The 24,505-nt window shown below is 43.2% G+C and overlaps 1 protein-coding gene across 1 annotated transcript; it reads right to left on the bottom strand.

Annotated features, from left to right (window-relative positions):
* Positions 1-361: 361 nt before the first annotated feature.
* nuak1b (NUAK family, SNF1-like kinase, 1b) lies at positions 362-22,639 on the bottom strand. Its single transcript, XM_084733871.1, has 7 exons — positions 21,385-22,639; positions 13,650-13,770; positions 8,455-8,606; positions 6,793-6,858; positions 6,058-6,177; positions 4,276-4,408; positions 362-2,515 (listed from the first exon to the last, which is right to left on the bottom strand). Exons 1-7 carry the CDS (start codon positions 21,688-21,690, stop codon positions 1,422-1,424), a joined length of 1,992 nt encoding a protein of 663 aa, XP_084589997.1. The 5' UTR covers positions 21,691-22,639; the 3' UTR covers positions 362-1,421.
* Positions 22,640-24,505: the final 1,866 nt, after the last annotated feature.

Consider the following 24,505-nt stretch of genomic DNA (forward strand, 5'->3'; position numbering starts at 1 on the left):
CTGCAGTCCAAATAGCAACTTTGAGCTGTAGACAGTGGATTAAATAGGTTGAAATCATATTTAATACATACTTTAACTTTTGAACCAGTTCTGGACATCTTTTCACCGGTCTGTGGTCGTCTCTTAAACGTCTTTTCAATGCTCACTGGGGCCTGTTTTATCAGGTAGCCTCGACAATGTGAAACAACCAAGGTTAAGAGAGCCAGGCACATTCCAGGACTGTGAGATGGTGTCTGGTGTCCCACTAGGTGAGTCCCTCCAGACCTCTGGTGCTGCCGGCAAATCTGTGCTCGACCGAGCCACCTAAGCTGCTGACAAACCAAACTACAAGCTTAAACACTGACAAAGAACACAGAGGAGGTCTTTTTTTTTTTTTTTTTTTATCCGATCCTGCCTGGCATATCTGTGTGCGATTCTACTTGTGTGGGGAGGAGACGAGACTGTTTGATCTCAACTGTCTGAGATCGACCTTTGAACCCCAAAACAAGTAAAGCTAGTCAGCTGTGTGTGTGTGCTGAAGGCCCTGGGTCTCTCCACATTCACAAACATCAAAATAAAAGCACAACTGGTGACAGGTCGGCCTGGCTTTTCCCTCCACTTTAAGGAAATGACATACATAATTTCTATTATGAATCAAAAAAGGCACTTCCTACATATTCCCAAGTATCATACACATATATAGGACATACGCTTTTATGAAGGTATATTTGCCTGCGTGTTTTACAAGCGCAGACATACTTATATATGCTGAGTATATATATGTTTGTCATAATTATATATGTCAGTTCCACCCAAAGAGTTGGAGACTTTGAATTCTTCCAGTAACAGCCAGCGCCCACCAGTTTAAAACTAAAAAGCTACGAAAACATTAATAAATAATTAGCAAATGTCAGTTATTTTTGGAACAAGACCCTGGTTTGTTTCTTTTTTTTTTTTTTAAAGGAAGTAAAGATCACAAAAGCATGTGCTCTGTGTGAGTTTTAAGGTGCTTTTGTAAACTCAAACTCAAAATGGGTGGTGCACAACGAGAAGAGCCAACCAGTTTCTGGTTGCTGCGTTTGTGATTCTAACTTGCCTTCTTGCTGAATATGTAAACATGTCGAACACAGCAAAGTCTATGGGCGGGCCGAGAAAGCAGACTGGGTGGCATTCTCTTCTCGTGCCAGCTCCTTCTCTTGTTCACAAAACCCCTAACTGAATTTCCTCTGGCCGGAGAAGTGCACCTAAGTGTATATATATGTGTGTGTGGAGACGTATCATTTCCAAGATTTCATCCCTATTTGGAAAACCACAACTTCCCAAAAGGTGTATCCCAGTAACACACTGGTCGTTAATGCCACCATAGACGTCTGCACACACGCATATAAACACACACACACACACTCAGTCATCTGCTTCTTCTTCTCTCTGCCACCCGTCTGTTAGGTGAGGTTGCTGCTGATGTCCAGGGCTTGCTGGTACACCTGAGTCATGTCCTCCAGGTCCCCCAGCAAGGAGAAGCTGCCATTGTCCCCCGGGGAGCCTTTCGTTTTGGGGCCGCGGCTGAACTTGGGTCCCTGGTGAGGCGGGGCCGCCTGGAAGCCCTTGAAGTTGGCGAGCTGCAGCAGGTTTTCAGCCGAGACGCAGGCCCTGATGTTCGGGCGGAGGTGGGGGGTGGAGGGGTGCCACTCGGCCCCGCTGAGGGAGCTGGGCGACAAGGACAGGACGGAGCTGTCCTCCCCGACAATGCTGGAGGGTCGACTCTGACTGCGGGACAGACCAGAGTCGGTCGAGGGAGGAGGCTCGCCGAGGACGCCAGCCACTGCTGCCGCTGATGGAGGCCCGCTGTAGGTGGAGTACTTGCCGTTTCGCTTCAAGATGCCCTTTCTCCCCATCACTCTCTTTGGCGGGGAGGTGGCGAGTAGAGACATGCTGGCACCCCCTAAAAGCTCGGAGGACTCGCTGCGCTCTGGCGAGGAGTAGTACCCTGATTCCCGCTGTTGGTTGTTCTTCAAGATGCCTTTCTTTGGCAGAGACGGCACCATCTTTGCTGGCGAGCCTCCTCCCAGAGCTGGCTCCTCCTCCTCTCGATCTGGGCTTGAGGCTTCCTCTCCACCTTCGGCCTGTTGAGGCAGCGACGTCTGGCCCAGCTCCACCTCTTCCAGACTGGCAGACTGCTGCTCCTCCGTCACCCTGGTCTTCAGGATGCCTTTGGGTCTCTTCAGACCCGGCTTGTCCTCCGTTCCACAGTGCGTCTGTCCCGCCTCCACGTTCTCCTTCTTAGATTTTTTGGGCCTCTGGCGCAGCAGCTGAGGCATGGCTGCAGCTTTGGCTGCAGAACCACGTGGCTCAGTGCGGTTCTGCCAGTCGATGAAGCGGGCCAGCATGGGCGAGCCTCCGTGGTCACGTTGAGTCTCGCAGTCACACACACTGTTCTTCCAGCCCCAGTTGACCCACCAGTGGTTGGCTATGTCCTCCACTGTGGCCCGGCGCTCAGGGTTCACCATCAGCATCCAGCGGATCAGTCCACGGGCATCTAGCAGCAAACACAACAAGAAAAATCTGTAAGCTAGTTTGACACTGAAAGCACAAGCTGAGGCTGCCTTAATTCAAAGATGCTCATACTGGCCATGGTCGATGTGGGTTTTCATTATATAATGGAATAATTTCAGAGGTATGTAAAAATTGGGTGATATAATAGTTTCTGACATTCAGCTTTTTTGTTTTTTGCATAACTTGGAATTATTCAATTTAGAGTCCTTTAAAAACAACTGCAGTGCTTTTAGACTCTCACTAAAAGTATTAGTCGCTAAATATTTCACATGATTATTTTCCCATTGTTCACTGTAAACCACAGTAAAGCATCCTCTGTTAAATATCACAACGAACAAAACAACAGAATTCACACCATGTGAACGTCTTTGGCACTTAAATAACATTCAGATCTCAATAATCATGGGAATAAAAACAAAACTATTTTGTAATTGCTTTGGTCTGGAGGGAAAATTAGTTTTCAATGGCATTACCGCATTCCATTTCCCACCATAACATTGCTTTCCTAAACAAATTAGACTTTAGATGAATTGAAAAGGAATTTGTTAATAGTCATAGATGTGTCAGTTAATTGATGTTGATTTCTGTATTTATTCAAGGATCAGCAATCCAATATCATTGATGCAAAGTAAAAACATTGATCCATTTCATCATCTTTAAGATACACCTTTATGATGTGATGAAACTTGATTTACACCCTATTAATACTTTACAAAAAATTCAATGAGTGGTCTGACAGGTTTGCAGCTTAGGTAATATTATTGAGTTGCTTTATACTGTCTCGACAAAAATGGCATTGTGCATTATACATAATGTATTGTGCAGTTTCTTCTATACGTACAATGGGAGCATGCTGATCCATATTCCATTCAACGGTTAATGGACCAACGTCTCAAAGAGTTTAAAGTATTTTCTGGGGTTTACATAAAGAAGTGAGTCCTGTACAATTTATAGACAGAAAGTCAGGGGTCGGTGGTTTCAGTTTCTGACAAATGCTGTACCTCAATGACTCTCTGTGGTCCAGCTGAACTAGATTTGTGAAGCAGTTTATGATAAGGTTGTCAAAAGTATCAAAGTAGAGTAGATACTTTTTCAAGATCAAAACAACATCCATTAATTATAGTATCTAAAGTACCAACGTTATAAAAGGGTCTCATTCAAGACTTCAGTCCAGTTCAGTCTTTATGTCCTGCCTGAAATTTGACTTGCTGGAAAACCAGACAGTGTTCAGTGACTTTTTCTGTACCGGCACTGTGTGCAGGTTGTTAACCCTCTAAAGCACATCTGGGAAACACTGTCAACTTCGACTACGTTGTTGCACGAAGCATCGTCCATCTAAACATCTTCCTCTGCTCATTTTGCAGGAGTCTTGTGTAGGGTCACCATATTTTTAAACAACAAACTGGAACGCCTAAGTCAACCACGAAGCCATGTCGCGCACATGTATGCAATTATGCACACACCACAGGTATTTTCATCAGGATACATTTAAATTATATAATTATATTAGAAATTAAAATGATAAATCAGGGACATTTTTCAGTGAAAGCAAGAAAAATGACTGTATTTGGTGTGCCTAGGACTTTTTGCCAAGTATCAAGTTTTACTGTATTGAAGTTTAAAATTCTGGTATCGTGACAAGCCTCGTTTATGATGCAGTTTTATAAAAGGCACTGGCATCAGGTCTGTTTTCCCAGCATGACAAAAAAACAGAAGAAATACAAACAGAGGTTCCTGCGGTACCTGAGGACTGAGTGGGCTCTTTGTACTCGCCGTTGCTTATCTGGCGAATGAGGTTCTTGTGGTCTCCCCCATCAAATGGCATGGTCCCGTAGACCAGGGTATACAGCAGCACCCCCAGAGCCCAGCTGTCCACCTGGTGGAAACAAAAAAAAAAGGTCATAAACTCGCCCATTCAGCCATACACTGCCTATCAAATGAGAAATGTATATTCTGTACGCAGCAAGCAAGTAAAACAGATAGCTGAGATGTGTTATGTGATAGAAATGCAGTAATCCCAGCCATGTTTGAATTAATGATTCATGGCATTAAAATAAATGGTGTGGAATGAGCTCATCCCTGCTCATCATCTGATCAGACCTCTTTGATTTATGCTCCTGACTTTACTTTGACATTAATGAGCACCACAGTCACTTCTTCATACTAACATCACACAAAAACATCTCTGTTAAAGAGATTGTGATCCTGCGGTGCTTCTCTAGCCACTCTTTCATAGAAATAAAGACAAAATGCCAGTAATCTGCTGGGAAATGGCTTGTTTCCACACAGATAAATCCTCTCCTTCCCCCCCTCGACTCTGTCCTGCTCTGTCAGGCAGAAGCAAGCACTTTCTGACCACCAACCTAATGCAATGTGGCTTTCTAAGTAAGCGGTTACATAAGACTTTGTGTCTGAGGCATGAGGAGGTGCGGAGCCACATGGGAAGTGGTGGGAATGGAAGAGGGTAATGAGTCCGGCAGAGATGGCAAGAGTTGATATCCTGGCCCCCTTGACGACTCAAATGATCAGCAGATGACCTGTTTCAGGGCGTGTGTGTGTGACAGAGAGGGAAATGTGTGTGTTGACTGTGGATGAGATGTCCTGAGGAATGTGCTTCTGATGGCGGTGGCTGAAGCTTTGAGACATAGTCTAGGAAGAGGAAATCAGATAGGGCCAGTTAGGGAGCTGGTGTACTTCCTCTAAGGATCTGGACCCACATCAAGAATGTCTCACTCTCCTGTTGCCATTGGTCCATTCCCGAGGGCGAGACGGGGCACGCACTATTGTTGTGTTCTATTTTCGTTGCCTGTGTTTGCTGTAATTTGTGGCCTCACCCCAACCGGGGTTCTGTAATTTCGATTGCAATCGGACTGCTGTAGTTTTTAGCACTCTGGAGTAAATTATAGTGAATTACGCTAAATTGAATGGTTGGAGTTGAATATCTAAAAATGCGAGTTTTTTTCCCCCCGCCGTTGCTTTGTTTTATGTAACTGATGCGATTTTAAAGCCAACGCCCTTCGGAATGACTCTGAAATTGCCAGAAATGTGGCGCTGGGGAGACATTTTCACTCTTTCTTTTACCAAAACTATTTCACTTTGACCATGAGTGTCTTTTTGAGGCCACAGGGCTCATTCTGATCCCGTTAGGATGACAAGAAAGTGAGCAAAAACCATCCTCCAGTTCCTCACTTCAAAGGACACAGACATCGTAGGAAGGGGGAGATGCAGACAGTATCTGAGCTGACCCACAGAGAGACCTCCCTAATAGTAATCCCATCAAAGCCACAGAAAACAAAGCCTATCCACCTCTTTGTATTTGGCCTATGTGATGATGATAATCACCAGTGAGGTAATAATGATGAAAGCTACATAAGGAGCAAGATCTAAGAGCTTCACACCACATTTAGCAGCTAAGGGAGAAAATTATGATGATTATGGATACAAAAAAGGAAATCATGTACTCGAAATTAAGTTCACACACAAATAGCTACGGGTATTGTCATTGTCTGGTTCACTGAGCCTTACCTCTGGGCCACGGTACGGTCTCCCATTGACGATCTCTGGTGAAGCGTAGAGCGGGCTGCCACAGAAGGTTTGCAGCAGCTTGTCCTTATGGTAGAGGTTGGACAGCCCAAAGTCAGCAATCTGTGGAAACGGGTACGGATGAATTTAAAGTGGGGTTGTATGAGATACTTATCGATAGTCAGTGTATTATCTACAGTAGGTGGCTGTAGGCACGACCCCAGCGGTTTCCCTAAACCTGCTGTGCACAGGGCCAGCAGCAAAATGTACTTTAGCTGCCTAAAAAATCAATAGCAGTTTGAATGTGCACTATATATAGAATATCTTCCCCACTTTACCTTGCCATCAGACAGCCTTTTCTGACAAAAAATTACAGTTATATATAAACCAAATGTCGTCCTCTCTTGCTCAGCCAAACTCCACAGTGAAATCAGTCATTTTACCTCACAGGACACAGCAGTTGCTAGTCTATTATTGTGCGATTTTAGTGAATCAAAACCAACTTTTTAAAACACCAAAGTCAAAAAATAACACACCGGTAGACCAGCAGCTCCTGTGTTCTGCAAGGTAAAATGACTGACTTCATCAGTGGAGTCTGGCAGCTTAGGAGAGACCATTATTTGGCTTATATAATGGCAGTTTTCCCTTCCCTTCCCACTTCAAATAATCTGAACTATCCCTTTGATCCCTAATAGAAAAATCATTTGAGGTAAGGTGGGTAACGCATTACAGACTTACCTTAATATTACAGTTTTCATCCAGTAGCACATTTTCCAGTTTCAGATCCCTGTGCACAACTCCATTCTGAAAGACAAAGGAAAATAAAAACAATGATTGATTAATCTATCAATGCATTATTCACAAGATGTGGATCCAAGTAATAAACAGTCCATTGTACTATGAGATGATTTACTCTGACAAAGCTTGTGGCTCTCAGGGGAAATCAAGGCAGCCTGTTGGTCTAGTACTCTTTAATTGGTCTTGTCCCCTCTGGGGTCTTTATGCTGACATCTGCTGCGATTTTCTTTTTAAATCGACTCACATGTGTCACAAAAACATGAGCCTGTAATTACCACCCTGTATGAATGATGTTCTCACAACATCATTGGATTAAAAAACAACTATGCTGTTAAAGCCTGGGTTTAAAAAAAACCCTGGAATTAACATGTGGTATGCAGACAGACAGAACTCAGCCTAGATGCGGAGGAGTGACTTCACCCACTTCACTTCCCCCCCTCAGGATTGCGTTCTGCATGGCATCTCTCATTGGCTATTGCTTGGCTGGGGTGCTCATATTCACATGGCCCTGATTGGCGAATAGAAGGAAGAAATGGTTGCTTGCTTGTTGTGTCAGTGACTCACTCCACCACCCCACCCGGCGGGAGGTTGTGCTTGGTAGTGATGATTCATCATTCATGGCTGTCTGGGACTCTCCTATCTGAGGACCATGACATCATTTCTATCTCCAGCTGAGAAGAGGATGACAAGAGGGGAAACGAGCCCTGGGACCTTGGGGTTTTGATGGGAGTTAGTGAGGTGTGGAACATGGGTGTGGCTGGGGATAAATCTCTGAGGAAAAGCTTTGGGGGTATCTCGGGACATCGGTGAGCGTGTCAACAGATGAGGACAGAATTAATGCGGGGCCTGTTTGGTGCACTGTAATCGGAGCGTAAGCTTGAATTAAACTGGCCTGTGTTCCATCTTCACTCAGAAACAGATGACTCCCTAAAACCAGCGGGCCAAGAAAAGCATACTGTAGGGCCTGCAGATTAACTGGCTATGAGGCCGACTTTGGAGGTGCATGGTTAATGTTACAATGAGCACGCTGCAGCCTGGAAAACAAAGTCTGGGTGTGTGTGAGAGAGACAAAAAGAGATTTAAAGGGATAGGAATATTTGATGCGGTGTTGTATGAGGTACTTGATAGTCAGTAGATGCCAGTTGGCCTGTGTTTTTCTATGCCGCAAAACAGAAAATGTTATACTAAAATAAAAATCCATATCAGTTTAAGTGTACGCTTATGTATTTAGCATATTTTCACTGCTTTACTTGCTGATTTCGCCTATAGAGTTTGGTTGGTTTGGAGAGAGCAATATTTGGCTTATATAACAACAGTTTCCCATCAGAAAAGACAGTCTGATAGCAAAGTAAAGCAGTAACAATATTCTAAATATAGCATACACTTAAAGTGATTAAATACCTTTTGTTGCTGACCCTGTCCACAGCAGCACACCGCTTCCATGCTGGTGTCCCTCTCTGCTACCGCTAACTGGGGGTGTGCCGGCCACCATCTACTGACTATTGACAAGTACGTCTTCAAAGAATTTGAACTATCCCTTTAAGGTGACCACGAAAATGTGCACGTTTTTCTCTATGCATTGCACGGTATGAGTTTTCTCACCTTGTGACAGTGGTGAACGGCGGAGACTATCTGTCTGAAGAAGTGTCGCGTCTCCCGCTCGCTCAGGCGCCGGCGCTCGCTGATGTAGTCGTACAGCTCGCCCTTACTGGCGTACTCCATCACGATCACGATCTTGTCCTTGTTCTCAAACACTGAGAAATGATAAGAAAACAATTGGGGTCTATTAACATCTACTTTCAGGAAAATACATCTACGTTAATGGCAAGAGAGATGGGAGGCCTCCTTATAAAGTCATTTCAGGTTCATTCTGTCATGTTAAAATCACAAATGGATGTTATTATGCAAAAAAAAAAAAAAAACTAAGTAAACGAGTTCAAGCTCCCTTTAGTTTTGGAGCAGGAATCCAAATTCCAGAGACGCACATTATATCTGTACACTTCTCCCAAGGTTACATCACCCAAACCCCACCTCATGTGTCTGGCTCCTACACAACATCGCAGGGAGGGGCTGTTAACTCAATCATGCCCACTCTTCAGAGACCAGAGCGAGTGGAGAGCGGTGAAAACAGACAGAAACCAGGTCGAGGAGGGAAAGAGTTAGCATTGCAGACAGAGGCCACACTACAGCGTCGGGCGATGCCCTTGACACATCGCACTGCATCTTCGCATCATGTCAACACATTTCACAACACACTCCCACATTCTTAACCACCATACACAGTGTCCATCTGATTGGAAAATAACATAAATTATTGCACAACAGCTTATTATGACAACACAGTGCAACTTCTCCTTTCCACCATGTGTTTCTCTGTATGAATAATAATGGAAGCCAAGTAATATTCATGTCAATGTTCTTCTAGGTTCTGTTTACTCACTGACGTGCCAATATACTGTACCTACCCTTTTTACATCTAAATTGATGATTAATTTTTATTTGACCGACACAAATCAAGGATGGGAAACAATTCTGGATAATTTGTCTTCAATCTGACTTCTAGAATTCTACATTAAAGTAATAATCTTGAAGATTTTCACTTTAAATGTCTGTTAAGTTTCTATCTGTCCTCCTGCAATACAGTGTTGTAAGCTGAACACATAGTAGTACAAGTATTATAGGAGTTCTGCCTTTTTGAGCCCTTTTCTTCTCCTCCATGCACCTTGTAAGTCAGTGGAGTTAAACCAGAAACCCCCAATTTGCTTCTATGTGTTGCCAAATAAAGTAACACGATGCTGAGCCTAGGGCCCACACTGAAGGCAATATTTATGTATTTGCAGTGTTACGAAATGGGTGTCTGTGGTGATATTCCTGGAAATAATGCTGTCTCAAGTCACTGCTAATGCAAACCGAACATTCCCTACTGTTGAATCTTCACATTAAAAGCATTTTAATGGCAACTGGTGAGTGAAAACCTTATCAAATGCAATGTGTTGGTCAATGAGTTTGACACTGACGGCTATTATTCATCAAAAATGCACCTACAAATGGTCATTTTCTGCATTTTTTTTTTTTTTTTGGCAGTGCATCGGGTTTATAATATTGCAGGGCGTAAAAGAGCAGGAGGGCGCCACCACAGTGCATGACCCCAGTTTCTTCGCCAGGTTACCAACTCCTTTCACTTTTGCTGTTTGAAGACTTATGCCAAGTGCAGCACAAAATCAGATTATTGTTGCTCACTAAATGATGGATAAAGACCAATTATTGCCTGACTTCTTTACTGAAACGCCAATAGTTTGTTTGCTGAAAACTCAAGGATCGTAATTTTGACTAACAGCATCACTTGAATTAAAACTGTGACTTGTTACATATCCAGTGACTGGAGAAAGTATTATTATAACAGTACTGTAATGCATTACTATCCAACTGCAGTCACCAAACATATCATTCTGTGTCAGTATTTAGCCTACTGGTGTATAATTTCAACTTGGCAACATATTTCTCTCCCAGCGCCTTGGCATGAAGGGAATGAAAATGGTTAGGCAGGGAGAGAAAGACCAAGGGAATACTGAGGAGATGACAACAACACAGTCAGCCATGTTGCTCTGTATTGTGTGGGTTGATTTTCCCACACAGCAGGGTCACCGGGGGTGAGGGCCTCTGCTTTCTGCACCCTTGAGTGAGCACCTTCATAGTTTGTCACACTACTTTCCTCACCCTCCTCCCAGGGTCCTTTTTAAAGATATAATCCTCTACAAAAACACACAGTTGCTGAGTGATGGTAATGCTCCCTGATTGTGACTGTCTGTCTGCTCAGGAAGCAACAGACGGGATGTAAGCCAGGCACCCGCGTGGGCAGAGCAGATCCGGCCCTGTGATTGGTGGACACAGCGCTGACCTGGGGTGACATTCACAGTGATCTGTGGTGGGGTTGTGCTGGGAGAGCCAATTCTCAGCTTGCACTCCCACTTACCTTTGACCCCTGGTGGTGAAGTAATTACCTGGCTTACATAACTCGGGTTTGTTACAGCCCGTTGGGCACGCCAGCCGCCGCTGCAGCCTCGCTGTCACTCATTGGGCTTTTGTTCACAGGTCAGGCCCTCACATCTGACTAATTAGCGCCCATTGTTCTATTGCCTGCACTGATGATAGACTGCTGTCGCAAGCTTGCACAGGGGGGGCGAGCTGAGCTGAACAACTTTGTAGCAGTTGGTTTCTAATCATTGAAACATGGTGGAACATACAGTGAAACATCCAAAAAAGCAAAAACAACATCGGGAACCTAACTTCAAGACAGATGAGTTGGAGGTTTTGGTAACATCTGTTGAGAAATTTGGGGAAATTTACAACAACGCTAACTTGAGACACCATCATATCCAGCCACTCATTGTGAAAAAGCAATAAAAGAGCAGCTGTACAGATGAAACAGTTAGCTACACTAAAATTAGCTACTGTTAGCAAACACTACTTTTTGCTACTGTTAGCTAGTATGTAAGTTAGCTACTACTGCAGGTGGTAAAGTGAAAATCAAGCCAGCTCAACCTTTATCCTAAACTTAGGAGAGTTTATTTAAGATTTTGGGAAGTTAGGATAATTCTGTAATACACACTCCCTATTCCACATTGTCTTTAGAACTGTTAATCTGTAATTGCTTTTTCTGCAAGTTAGGAGGTTAGGCCACTTCTTGAATTGGTCTTATTTACTTACCAGGGCTACCAAAACAAAAGATCCTCAGACTTGAAGTTACTATCTAGGCTGATGTCACCGTTAGAGAATGCAGTATAATGACTGCAATAAAAATTGTGGCTCTTCACTCACAGCAGGGTGAATGGTTTATGTCTGTTCTAACTTCAAATCACCTCCCTTTTTCCCTTCTTCCTCATAAAGGAAGTCTGACATTTTGGGAAATACATTTTCTTATATTTTCTTGTTCAGAGTAAGATGAGAAGATCCAAAACCACTCTCATATCCGTACAGTAAATGTGACACTACAGCCAGCAGCGGACTGTTTCTTGGCTGGAAGCATAGAAAAAAAAACTCCCTTAGTTCCGCTGAACTAACCAGCTGCTGATTCTAGTGTCATATTCACAGTACTGGCATGAGAATGGTATCGATCTTCTCATGCAACTCTCGCAAACGCAGCAAATGTGTGCATTTCCCCAAATGCTAAACCATTCCATCACTCACTTCTTGCATTTACGTGCCACTAACATTTTAGTTGGATGTATCAATTTTTGCATTTACAGCATTCTTCGGGGTTGACTATTTGTTTTAAAAGGGGGGCACTGGGGTAGAAGAGCAAAATCCCCACACAGCATGCTGATGGATGCAGAATGTGAGGGAGTGGTACAAATCCATCTTCACACACACATCTGGTTCAGCTTTGCTTCACACAAGGCAGTTAGCAGGGGTTGTTGAAGAGGGTGTCGCCGGATACACAAATCTCAGGGCCTCCTATATATCTCTAAAGCGAGGCTGGGCGGAGGCCAGGCCACAACAGTAAACGCTGGGTTTGAGGAGAAAAGAGCGAGAACAACGAGTCTGGTCGAGTACGCCACCATAGTACACCATACACGGCCTCCTCGGAGTTTATAAAGCTGGTTGTTCGTTTAATCATTCTCCTAAAAAACACATAAAACCCGGCTGCACTTCAGCCCTCCAGCTGACTACTGGCACGCTCCCATGACAAATAGAGATGTTTGTCGCATATTGCTGATAACAGCCTGGGGACTTTGAAACTGAAGGACAGTGGGTTAACCAGTTTGGGCAGTGGCACACAACCGGCTGCCATTGTGCCAGGGCAGCTATTCTGAAAAGGGCATTGAGACTTTTGCTTTGTTGACACAAGCATAAAAATAGTCACGAGTCACAAATCATATGAAGCCGACTCACACTGCAGCGCCTTGTGACTTTAATTGCCTGCACACAGGCCCAGACTACATTATGAGGGATGATTAATTGCGAGCAATATGTTGAAAGAATTCAATGGGAATTGTTCAACCTTTACACTCACCATTAATTCTAATCTATGTTTTCTCCCAGAGAGGTTAAGGTCATTCTAAAGGGCTCGTATCAAAAAACGGAGGTCCCATAGAGTAAATATGTGAGTCGTTTAAGCCTGACTTGAAGGCTTTGATATTTAGAGGGTTGCTTCCTGGGGTAGATATATGTTGACGTTGCTCCAGGGGAAGGCTTAAGGCTTTTCCTCCCTCTGCATAGCACTGGACTGGAGTCAGACAGGGTGCAGGCCTGGGTGACTGAGGTCAATCCAGCGTCTCCCTTGCTATACGCACAGGCACATACATAGACACAAATAGACGAAGACAAACACATGCACACATACACAAGTACAGTCTGGATCCCAGCTGCAGTTGTCTCTAAGTATCAGCAGATGTCTGGCCCTGAGATCAAGACCAGAGAAGACAAGAGATGAGACCTCTTAGATGTGGGAGAGGCAATCCCTAAGAATACCACCCCTCTTACACACACAACACACACGTGCACACACACACATTCAGAGAGATCCAGATGCACACCGTCAAAGCCATCCAGACTTTTACTGGCCCAGGCAGCCAGACAGAGCAGAGAAGATGAATAACATCCCAGAGCTGTAGTCCAGGTCTTATTATGACATCTGCATGTCATAACATGACAATCCTGCAGCTTGGCCACAAGTGCTCGATGAGCTGAGGGAGGGGTGAGTGAATTTTGTACATGTGTGTTTTTGTTTATGTGTGTTCAAGTCGAACACGTTTGCTCGATTTGTCACGCGTGTGCGCATTGTTCCAGACACTCACCTTCATATATAGAAATGATGTGTGGGTGGCGAAGGGATGACATGATTTCAATCTCCCGGCGGATGTGAACCATGTCCTGCTCATCCTTGATCTTCTCCTTCCGAATTGACTTGATAGCCACCTGGAAACAGAGGACAGAAGACCAGATGACTTATAGGAACATAAAATTTAAGATTTCAAAGTAATGGATACAGTAGGTGCATCATGTGTAGCAGTTTAAAACATATTTGCCTTTTTTCCACTTAAACCATAGATGTGCTGGTTGAATTTGGAAAGGGAAATTACCAAAGACAACTGCAAAATAGGGCTAAAGGACAACACATTTATGCCACATTCTTATCTTATCAGTGAACTTACATGTATGTTAGTACAGTACATGGCTCTTGCAGAGTACGTGCTGTACACCATGTGATCTCTGTCCATCTCAGTAAAAACATGTGAGCCAATTCAGTATCTCTTTGCATAATAAACTCTGTGTACTTCATGAGACTAATTTACCTCCACTCTCATAAGTCCTACAGGGGCTGTATGGCAACCTTTTTGACCTCATCTTTAACAACCTCATCGCCAAGCCTTGCGGACATGACAGCCAGATGAGTCAAAGAAGTCTCACACTGTGTAATTTACTCAGTCTCTTTTCTGTATGAAGCAAAATGAAGGTGCTCTCTTTGAGGAAAACAACCTGACACGTGGTGCCATAATTTAGGCTTGCTTTGTACTCTTTCAGGGCCTGGGCCTACATTTAACCAGGTATTAGTCAGTGTTTGGGCTGGATCTGTGATGTGGGCCCCCAAATTGTCTCTAACCAGAGAGATCAGAAGTCAGATTAACATGGTGAAACATTTGGTTTCCATAACAACCGTCTATCTGGAGGCAGCTGTTGTTGAAAACAAGCTTCTACAGCCAGTGCACAAAGGTGCTGTTGTCCTTACACTGATGATGTGGATGTTTGTGTTTGTGTATAATATTTATCATGTTCATCATATTCATTAGCGTAGTGTGTTAGCATGCAAACATTTGCTGATTGGTACTGAATACAAAGTGCAGCTGAGACTGTCAGTGGGGCTGTGTCTTGGCAAGAATCTGGTGGTACAATACATATCATGATGCAACAGTTACGATTCGTATTTGGCGATACATTGCAAAATATATATAATTAGTTTTGCAGGTAATGGGAGGACAGAATGCTGCTTGGCTCTGATGGCTGAGCGGACGGTACTTTTTTATGAGGCAGGTACAAAAAAGTACAAAAAGACAACAAGATCCAGGAAGTCTTGCTTAATGTATTGTGCAGGCAACCAAATTTCACCAGAGGGTTGTATGCACAACTTTACATTAAGTAAAACATCCTTGAGCTTGCTGTCTAGTTGTGCGGACTTTTCCTTCAAAACCAGAATTGTTAACATTGTGGTGATGCTATGCTTCATCCTCTGAACATGGTGAATTTCTCTTTTATTTCAAGGCTGCATACAGTGCACAAAAGTGGTGGACCAACTGAATGACTGTCCAACGTTGCCATCCACAGAGCTGATGAGGATGATGAGTATTGTAAAAAAAAAAAAAAGAGGTACACCAGGTGTTAAATGTTCATGGTTTCTGAAGGAAGGCAGGGAGTCATGAAGGTCAGAGTGCTCCTCCATAAATCAGATGTCAACATTAACCTTCACAGCTGTGTTTCCTTCTCTGTCAAAAGGTCCTTGAGAAGTCATTAAATCACTACCAGGTCTTATTTTTAGTCATTCTGATTAACAGCTAATGGCCTACTTTTTGTAAAAGCAGGCCTGCTGGGAGTTTTATGGAGGATCAGGAGAATGAGCAGGGGTTGAGGAAGTGATTCAGTCCACTTGCCTTGCCAACGGGCCTGCTCCAGGAGGTTTAACAGTCAACAGCTACACTTGATTTGAAGATTTTTCACTGTCATGGCAATGCCACCAGGATATGAGTCCGCAGCAACTGGATGCACTCAAACCTCTAGCCTTGCACTCTTAAAATGAGAGGTTAGCAGCCTCCTCCAAATAAACCAATCGAGAGTACACAGTCTAGCACATGTCACTATAATTGCAGCCTAAACATTCTGGATTGAGTCCTGGGTTTGCTTTGATCAGGCCTGTATAGAGTCTGAATTCTGTTAGTTTAAACTTTTGTCCTCTCCTAGCTAGGCGGTAGTATTCTGAGGATCCCAGCTTTATTCCATGCAGCAGAAACCACAGGCAGTAGCGAGTGCCAAGCTAATTACCGTGTACATCAATAAAAATAACCCCAAACCGGAATAGTTCTCTTCCAGAGCGCTGCCTTGATTACATAGAATTTAAAGAAATGATACCATAATAAACAAGATGGGGTCTAGGGGGGTCCACATGCTGTGTTCATAATTGGTAAAAGTTGTTTGTTTCTTAACACCGGTGCTTTCCTTTACCTCACCAGATTCATTGCATTTTATCACTGATCCCCAAAACGAGGGTAACATTTTTGACTTTGTTTAGCAGCAAGGCAGAATGTGAGTCACCTTCCTGGATTTAATGTAGGAATTCTTTTACACTCTTAGAAATAAAGGTGCTAACTAGAACCACGAAGTGTTCTTTGAATTGTCTCCATAAGAGAACTCTTTTTGGTTCATGGTAGAATCTTTTATGAAGGTTTCACTTAAGAGTTCTTCATACCCAACATAAAGGGTTATAGGTTTCATTCAGAATCTCCTATGAGAAGTTCAAAAGAGAACCCTTCAGTGGTGTAATGGCTCCACCCAGAACCTTCTCCCTTCCACCTTTTAAGGGTGCCATCAACCCTTTTTTCCCCCAAGGGTTTTAGCTTAAACCCACCAAGAGTGTTTGACCGAGAACCCTTTCATATTCCAAAGGTTTTATCTAGAACCCACCCTGGGGGGTAACCCACCCTGGTATGGTACAAAACACCCTTGACAGGGGTTCTCACTAAAAAAAAAAGGGGGGACCATTTTTTAGTCCAAGGGTTTCATCTAGAACCCACCCTGGGGGAAACCCTTTGAGAACCATTTTATATTGGTTGATACAAAGAACGCTTGGCAAAAGAGTTCAACAATCCTTGAAGAACTCTTTCTTCCAAAAATGGGTTCTTTAGATGAAAAATGTTCTAAATTAAATCCTCAGTCTTAAAAAGAATTCCAGAGGAAGCCTTTCTTTAAAAAGGGTTCTTCAGAAGCAATTGGTTGTAGGTAGAACCTCAGCCCTTTTGGAACCCTTATTTCTAACAGTGTAGGCAACAACTGAGAAATGACCTACAAAAGTTACACTCAGAGGCAAATAAACTTTCTCTGTGTATCTGCTGCCTAAACCCAAAAAATGCCCTTTCTCTTAAAAGGGTAATAATCAATCTTTGAAGCCGTGATCTTAATCCCACACTGTATGCTAACTCATTGAACGAACCAGGTCTCCCACATCGGGCTTGAGACAAAGCCAGGTATCTCTTGTGTATCTCCTCATGTTCCCCTGCCCTGACCCCGATGTGGATCATTAAACAGGACTGCAGATCAGCCACTTGCCAGCTGGCCTGGCTGGCTCACACAGCTACGCTTGTCCTTAAGTGGATCCCTATTACTGTCACTCACAGTAAACAGGCGCTGCACTGCTGCCCACGCCGGCCCCTGCCAGGTATGGGGCCCCGACTCGTCTGGACCCCCCCACCACGCCGCCTTTTTCGCAACACAGCTTGTTTGAAGTGAAAGTCCATGTTTCGCTTCACCGGAGCCTGACATCTTCCTGCGCGTTCTCAGGCCATTAAAATAGATGAACTATTCATCACAAGCTCAACCGTTCTCTAAAGATCATGATCATCTGTTGTGTTGAGCGTGTGTGCGTGTGTCTGACTCAGAGACAGAGTGAGTGGGAGGAAGAGACCCGTCAGTTTTCCAGAGAACTATATTCTCAAACACAGCCAGGAATCATAATACCTCATCAACAGCACCACATATAGCAGAGGAATGTGAATGTGTTCCCCTCTCGCGTACCTCTCCAGTGAATCCATTGTTGGGGAATGATGTAATCTGGTGCTTTAAGCTCATATTAATATGACTCTCTAACCCCTTTAACTGAGGCTGTCCCTCTTAGTCTCTTGTTATGGTGGTGGGCTTCCCTGTGTTTCTGTGCTAACTAACTGCCCACCCCCTCCTGTCTGTGATGGATCCCTCATACAGGATATTAACCTTCCCCTCCAATCTCATTTCCTGCTGTGGCCGGCCTTTCATGTGTCACTGCCCATTTTAGGCTCTGCTGTCACCACGACCTTTTCACTTTAGTCATTTAGATATTAAATAGACACGCACAGTCTCTTTCTTGTGAGAATACAAACATCTTCTAGAGTCATGCACAGACACACAAGATTGTGCATGTGTCACATATCCTGACTATGATCTGTGTGATCAATTGCACTCACTATAATGTTGGGTTTCTACTAAGCTAACAAGAACTGCAACATATGGCTTTGCAGATTAAAGCAGACAGTCACTCAGTTCCACTTTCGCTGACACACTGAATGTGCCCACATCTAATCAATCTTCCTCAAGTGCCTTCAGCTCATTCCACACATGTGTGTACACACAGTCACACGCAGAACTTCCTCAGTCTGCCTCTTCACTTTGCTCTCTCTCTCTCTGCTCGTCTCATTTAGTCTGCTGGAACTTAACAGGAAAAGGTACAGGGACCGGAGTCAAGATGATTGCATAACAGTCTCACCACACCACACTGCTGCATCTGCCATGAGGACACAAGGGACCACCTTAAAGTCAGAGGTCATGTAAACTCTAGCAACGCTGTGCCAGACACACGTGGCCCGTGAGGTGACCGGCTGTCTGTTTGCTGCTTGTGCTCCATGTGCAGAGGAGTTGAATCTCAAAGGACTTCCCTAAGATGTACAAACTCCCACGTGAAAAACACAGTGGTGCAAGAAGTCCTATACTTTACCGACAGGCTATTTTAAGTCTGAACACTGTGCTCAAGACTGCAGCAGAGAAACAGGAGAAAGGGAGGCATTAGGTCATTGAGTTTTAACCTACAAAGAATTAACTGTATACTGACAGGTGTTTCTTTTATTTTGTCTACCTCATTTATTTAATTTATCTCTCTGTGTAATGCGCTACAGTTGAATGGCGCCACCAGGCTAACAACATCCTCCAAAATGACCATTAAGTTGAATCAACAGTTGAATCAAGAGTGCATTCACAAACTTTCCTTAAGATTTTTGTGAGGGGACTTCATTTCAAACATCAGTACCAGCAGGTTATGGTTTGAAGCATAGTTTGGGACAAATGTCGACAAATATGGACCTTGTGTGAGAAGCTGTCAAATACTGTTACTCATTCAAACAATATAACTCTGAATGAAAAGAGTCTTCTTTTAATTATCCAAAGCAAACAATTTGAACTATCTTAAGGAAACAGTAAATCAGTCTCATTCATGTCAAATGACCCTTCCAGTCAATACACATTGCACAATTTTACAATAGCGAAAGTAAAACACTTAAGAGCTGCTGCCATGGAAATAATAAATAGAGAAAACATAAACAAGGGACAGGGCGCCAAGCAGGACCGGCCATGAGAGAATAAGCCCTAATGGAGGGTTTATGGTCCACCTATCAAGCATGCCTTTGCCAGGAGCTATGAAACCATTGGGGGGACATTGTTGACCTATACTAAGTTTCCCCCTGGCATACTCAGTGCATGGAAAGTTCCTCATGTCCTGCCAGGATGGGCTCAGGGGTCAGATTTTGCCACACAGGAAGAGATGTGCTGGTCTGTAAGGACATAACAGCCAATGGTGGCTTTACAATTGCAAAGACAGGCAGTAAGTTTTTTTAAGCAAAGAAACAGAAAGTGGTGGACTGACCCTTAACACACTCACACCCGTAGAGTAATAATAAAAACAAAACCGAAAGGATGTGTAACAGTAAACAAAAATGTGAGTAGACCGTTGTAGCGTCTCCGGGGGACTGTTAGCTGCTCTCAGTGATGCTTTTGCCGGGATCACCGGAGTCACATCAGTCACTCAGTAGCTGGATTTGCACTCCAGCATCCGGTGGTGAGGCCCCGCACAGGACAAGGCGTGTGCAGCCACAGCTCCCTGGTCCCACGGGACCTTTAGAGCACGGGGGAATTCCCAGGGGAAGGAGATGCACACGCCTCTGAGAGCAGCAAAGCACTTATTTTTAGGACCAGTGTTGTTTGTAGAGGCTAGTAAAGGCTCTTAGAAGTGTATGCATATATAATAAGTATCTGGACCCACTAAAAGCACCAAGATAGATGTTTACAGCTGTTGAGAATCTTTTAAAGGGAAAATTCTGCCATTTTCATGTGGATGTCCAGTAAGTATTGATGGTGAATGTAGTCAATTAAAGCAATAAATTCCTCTGTGCATTCTATATTGACAGAGAGAGTTGAGTTCTCCAGCTGCAAAATCTGGTATTTTTCCTGCATCCAGTGACATCACAGTGAAGTCTTGGACAGCCACATGAAGTGGATTGTAGGGGGTCTCCATAAAAAGCAGGGGACCCCCTACAACTTTAAACTTTTATCACATTTTTTTGGACAGCGGAATTACAAGCAAAGAATGCCAGTGTTTGGACTGTATAAATGGGCTATTCTGAGGTAACAAAAACACATCAGTTCTTTCAATTCTTATTTTCAGGTGACTTCACACTAATGGAAGCATACTTATGAATATAAAACAGTAAGCAATTTGTTAATTTTTAACAGGGGGGATTTATCCAGTTTGTTTCGTTCACTCGCGACAGGCAAACCAACTCATGCACGACTCTTGTGGCTCTAAAAAGTTAGTTTAGATAAAAATATAGATTCAAGAGTCTAGATTCCATAGAGTCTAACTTGTACAATCCTCAATCAAATAAAGGATCAGTGAGTCAGGCAGACATATTTAACTAAACTGGGGTTGCCCAAAGAGTAAAAAGCATACCACATTTCAACAAAAAGTTACAAACAATGCAGAGAAACAGAAAACAGCTTAAACCAGCACAAAGATAACAAACAGGCAACCAACATTAAACACTGTGTTGTGAACAGAACATGGTGCACTAACACTAACAAAAAGTAGCATTTGCATTTTGCAACATAAAACAGCTAACTTAAGAATTGGATGGAAAATATAGGCCACTGCTACAACAGTAGCAAAACAATCCTGTTTTGATCCGGTCCTGTCTGCGCTGTTAAAATCAGTGCATTATGCCGTTGATACAAACTCATCACTTCCTGAATCAGTTTCAGATTAAAAGTCCTCTAGCATTTCAGTGGACAGTGCAAGTTCATAACAAGGTGGTGAGAAACTTAGCATTACCCTCAGGCCTTCTTTTATAATGAAATAAATACATTTCACATGCATTTTAAATTCATGGTTTGATCAGTTTATAAATGTTATGGCAATTCATGATGTACTTTTGTATGTTTGCCTTTTGGAGCTGAAAAGATTTCGGGACCTCTGAACATAACAACCCTGCCCTTACACTGTCTTGGGGGACTGAGAAGGGCAATCGCAGGTTGGCAAGGAGGATGTATTTTGGTGATTTTGATAAGGAGAATGGTGTACCCCTTTCCTACTAACTATTATATTCTATTTCTGCCATATTCTGCAAATAAATCCCTGCATCCTGGACCTTGAATACAAACCCTCTCAAACTGGCTACCTGTGGTCTACCTGTGGTCTTCTGCACATCTCGCATGAAAAAGTTTGGGACCCCCTGTCTGTAAGTGTCTCACCTCTCTGCCGGAGTGCCTCTCAATGGCCTTCTTGACTTTGCCATAGGTGCCTCTTCCCAGCGTCTCCAGCAGCTCGTAGCGGTGTTTCAGGTTATGCTTGTGGTGGTGTTTCTTCACGCCCGAGTTTCTCCGTCCATCACTGCCTGCCGGGGTCCCCTCGGGTGAGCTGCCGGCAAGTAGGGGTGGATGCGGGGCTGGAGGTGGAGGAGAGAGGTCACCCCCCGCCGGTTTGCCCGCAGAGGTCTGGCCTTTCTGGGCCTCGGGACGAGTTGCCCCCCGGTGGGGCGATAAATAAGCGGTTTCCATCTCGCTAGGGAGGTGTTTAAACAACCTTCCCACTGTTAAATATCTCAAACTACCTACCTAAATTGATAATATAATACTTATAGGTCTAATAATAGTAATAATAAATAAATAAATTACAAGGAATAACGCTAGTCATATTATTACATGTGGAAACTAACATTTCCAGATTGTCTTGATTGATCAATTGGCTTTGATCAAAGAGAAGAGAGATTTCTCCTCCTACCTATTCATGTTATTATCGCTATATAATCAGTCTACTACGGATTAAGCACAACAAGTCTATAAGGACATTATCGGTCTATAATTACCTGATACATAGTCCTGTATCACTGGATTAAAATTAATTCTAGTGCCAATTATTTTATTTTTTTTGAATAAAATATGTATTCAGATGTCGACAGCAGGGAGCATGCCGAAAGCTGAGCACACTTTCGATTTTAAAGATGATATATTGGCTATAATATATGTGCAAGCTCTATCCCAATAAAAGAAAAAAAAAAGGCTAAAATAAATTCTCCTCACTCCTCAATTGACTGGCATGGTCTAGCTGTGGTTAATTCTGGCTCGTACACCTTATCTGTCGTCCTAAACGCTGCCAACATCACCGACTCACATCTAAAAGGCGAGAAAGCTGCGACGAAACCGGCGTTTTGGATGAAGATGACCCTCATTTTGTCCACGGCCCAGGTACAGCTCCCCATTCATCTGGACTCTGGTCTATTGTGCGGCTGCATGCTCCGTGCAGTGGTGGTCGACGGTGGTGGATGATCGGACACTATCTCTAGCTGAGACGTTTTGGATATTGCCATGGTCGTTTTGCTGCTCCCCTTCTTCTTCTTCGTCGTCTCTTTCTTCTTCGCGTGCCCTTCTTCTTGTTTCTCCCCTTTCTCTCTCTATCCTCAACGTGAGAGGCTGTGAATAAGGATTGCGAGAGGAGCCGAGACTGGAGGCGGAGTTTGCAAAAACGCAGACCTCCTCCTCCTCCTCCTCCTCCTCCTCCTTCCCTGTCTTTTCTCTTGCCTTCTGTCTTTGTGCTCTCTTCCCCTCTCTCATCTCTCATACAGTAGGACTGACGCTGAACATCAGGGGCGTCGGCTGCTGTCGGAGGTGACCCCCCCCTGTCTTATGCATCATTGTCAAAAATGTCTAAATACACCCCTCCATCCCTGATTATTACCTCCACCCAGTTGTGGAAAGTAACTAAGTAATTTACTCCAATAGTGCACTTAAATAGGCTACAATTTTGAGGTAATTATTATTTGCTACTTAATAGCCTATTTCTACTCCACTACAATAGACTTTTTCCATAGCAGCCATATTAATATGAAATAATATCACTGGTAAACACAGGTGTTACCAATGACACTAATTATGGTCCCATTCCATTTAGTGTAGCAGAGCCTTTCCACTGAGCCAAGGTGCACAATAGCAGCACCCTGACTCTGTTTAACCTGAATGGAAAAGAACCAAATCGCAGAACCAGAACCAAATTTCTCACATATTCATCCAAATTGCAGGATAAATATGTGAGAAAACAGCATCATAACGAAGCACTGTGGTGCAGCAGAGTGCCCTGCAAGTCTTGTTCTCCAGATTAAAATAAAACATTTTTTGGTACAGACTGCCACATCATCACAATGTTAATATTTTTTTAAATGCAAAAATGATAATTCCCACTGATCATATCGTGTATTGCAACTGCTATACATCACATCACATAATCACAATATGACTTTTTTTTACCCCTGTTTTTTACCCCAACTCTATTTATTATTAATATCTTCTATTTCATGTTAAAATGGCTGCTGTGAAAATGGTCTATTCAGAGGCAAATACTGTACTTGTTGCTCCACTACATTTATTTAATTCCTTTTGTTACTAAATTAGTTACTTTGCAGATAGTAGTGTAAAATGTAATTAAGAAAAAAAGGTATTATGCATTATTGTAGGTTAATATAAGACTAAGGGAGAATTCACAAGCTAGTAGTGCGCAGAGTAGTTGAGATTAGCTCCACCTCAACAAGCTACAATGTTAAAGTAGTGAACACATTATAGGTTTTTGCCTGTTAGGTAACTTTCAAGAGACACATGACAATCCTTAGTTACTACAAGGAACATTCATATTGTGTTGATTTTGGAGGCCCCTGTGCACAAGATCGGTAGTGTTTTCATCACCATAATCATAAAATATAATGTCAAAAATGAAACTATCCAAAGAAAAATCTTATCCTTGTTCCTTTTAACCGGTGTTTTTTAACATACAACTCAGTGTAACTTCGCTTGTAAAATGTAAACACCAGTCGTTTCCTCTAACTTTAAGGAGAATCTGACCAGCTACTTAGCTTAGCACAAACACCGGAGGCATCTCTAAAGCTCACTCTCAACACACGGTATATTTGTTTGTATATTTAATTTGTTTTTTTTTTAATTCATACAAAAACCTGAGCATAAAGGAGGGGGGATATGTGCTGGACTGTTTCTTGGCCTGGACTCGTAGGGTTGCAATCAGCCAAGAAATAGCATATTTCCCCACAGGTTGAACTATTCCTTAAATTCATTGCAGGTGCTGCGTAGAAAAACACAAGAAACGCTGCTTGCTTGTTCCCAGAAATACAGACAAAGGTCAACCAAAGATGGTCTTCGTCAGGTACAGTTAAGAGGATGAGCACACCCGTACATACATGTCACACAATCATCTCCCGATAATAAACTAATAAATTTTATGCACAGTGTTTACACAGAGAAAAGGCCTCCAAACTGGGTCACTAAGTAAAAAGAAGGGGGGGGGGGGGCAGTTGACTGTAGAAAAATGAGA

The sequence above is a fragment of the Lutjanus erythropterus genome, chromosome 13 (genome assembly GCF_056507025.1).
Source record: "Lutjanus erythropterus isolate fLutEry1 chromosome 13, fLutEry1.hap2, whole genome shotgun sequence".
NCBI classification, from domain to species: Eukaryota; Metazoa; Chordata; class Actinopteri; order Lutjaniformes; family Lutjanidae; genus Lutjanus; species Lutjanus erythropterus.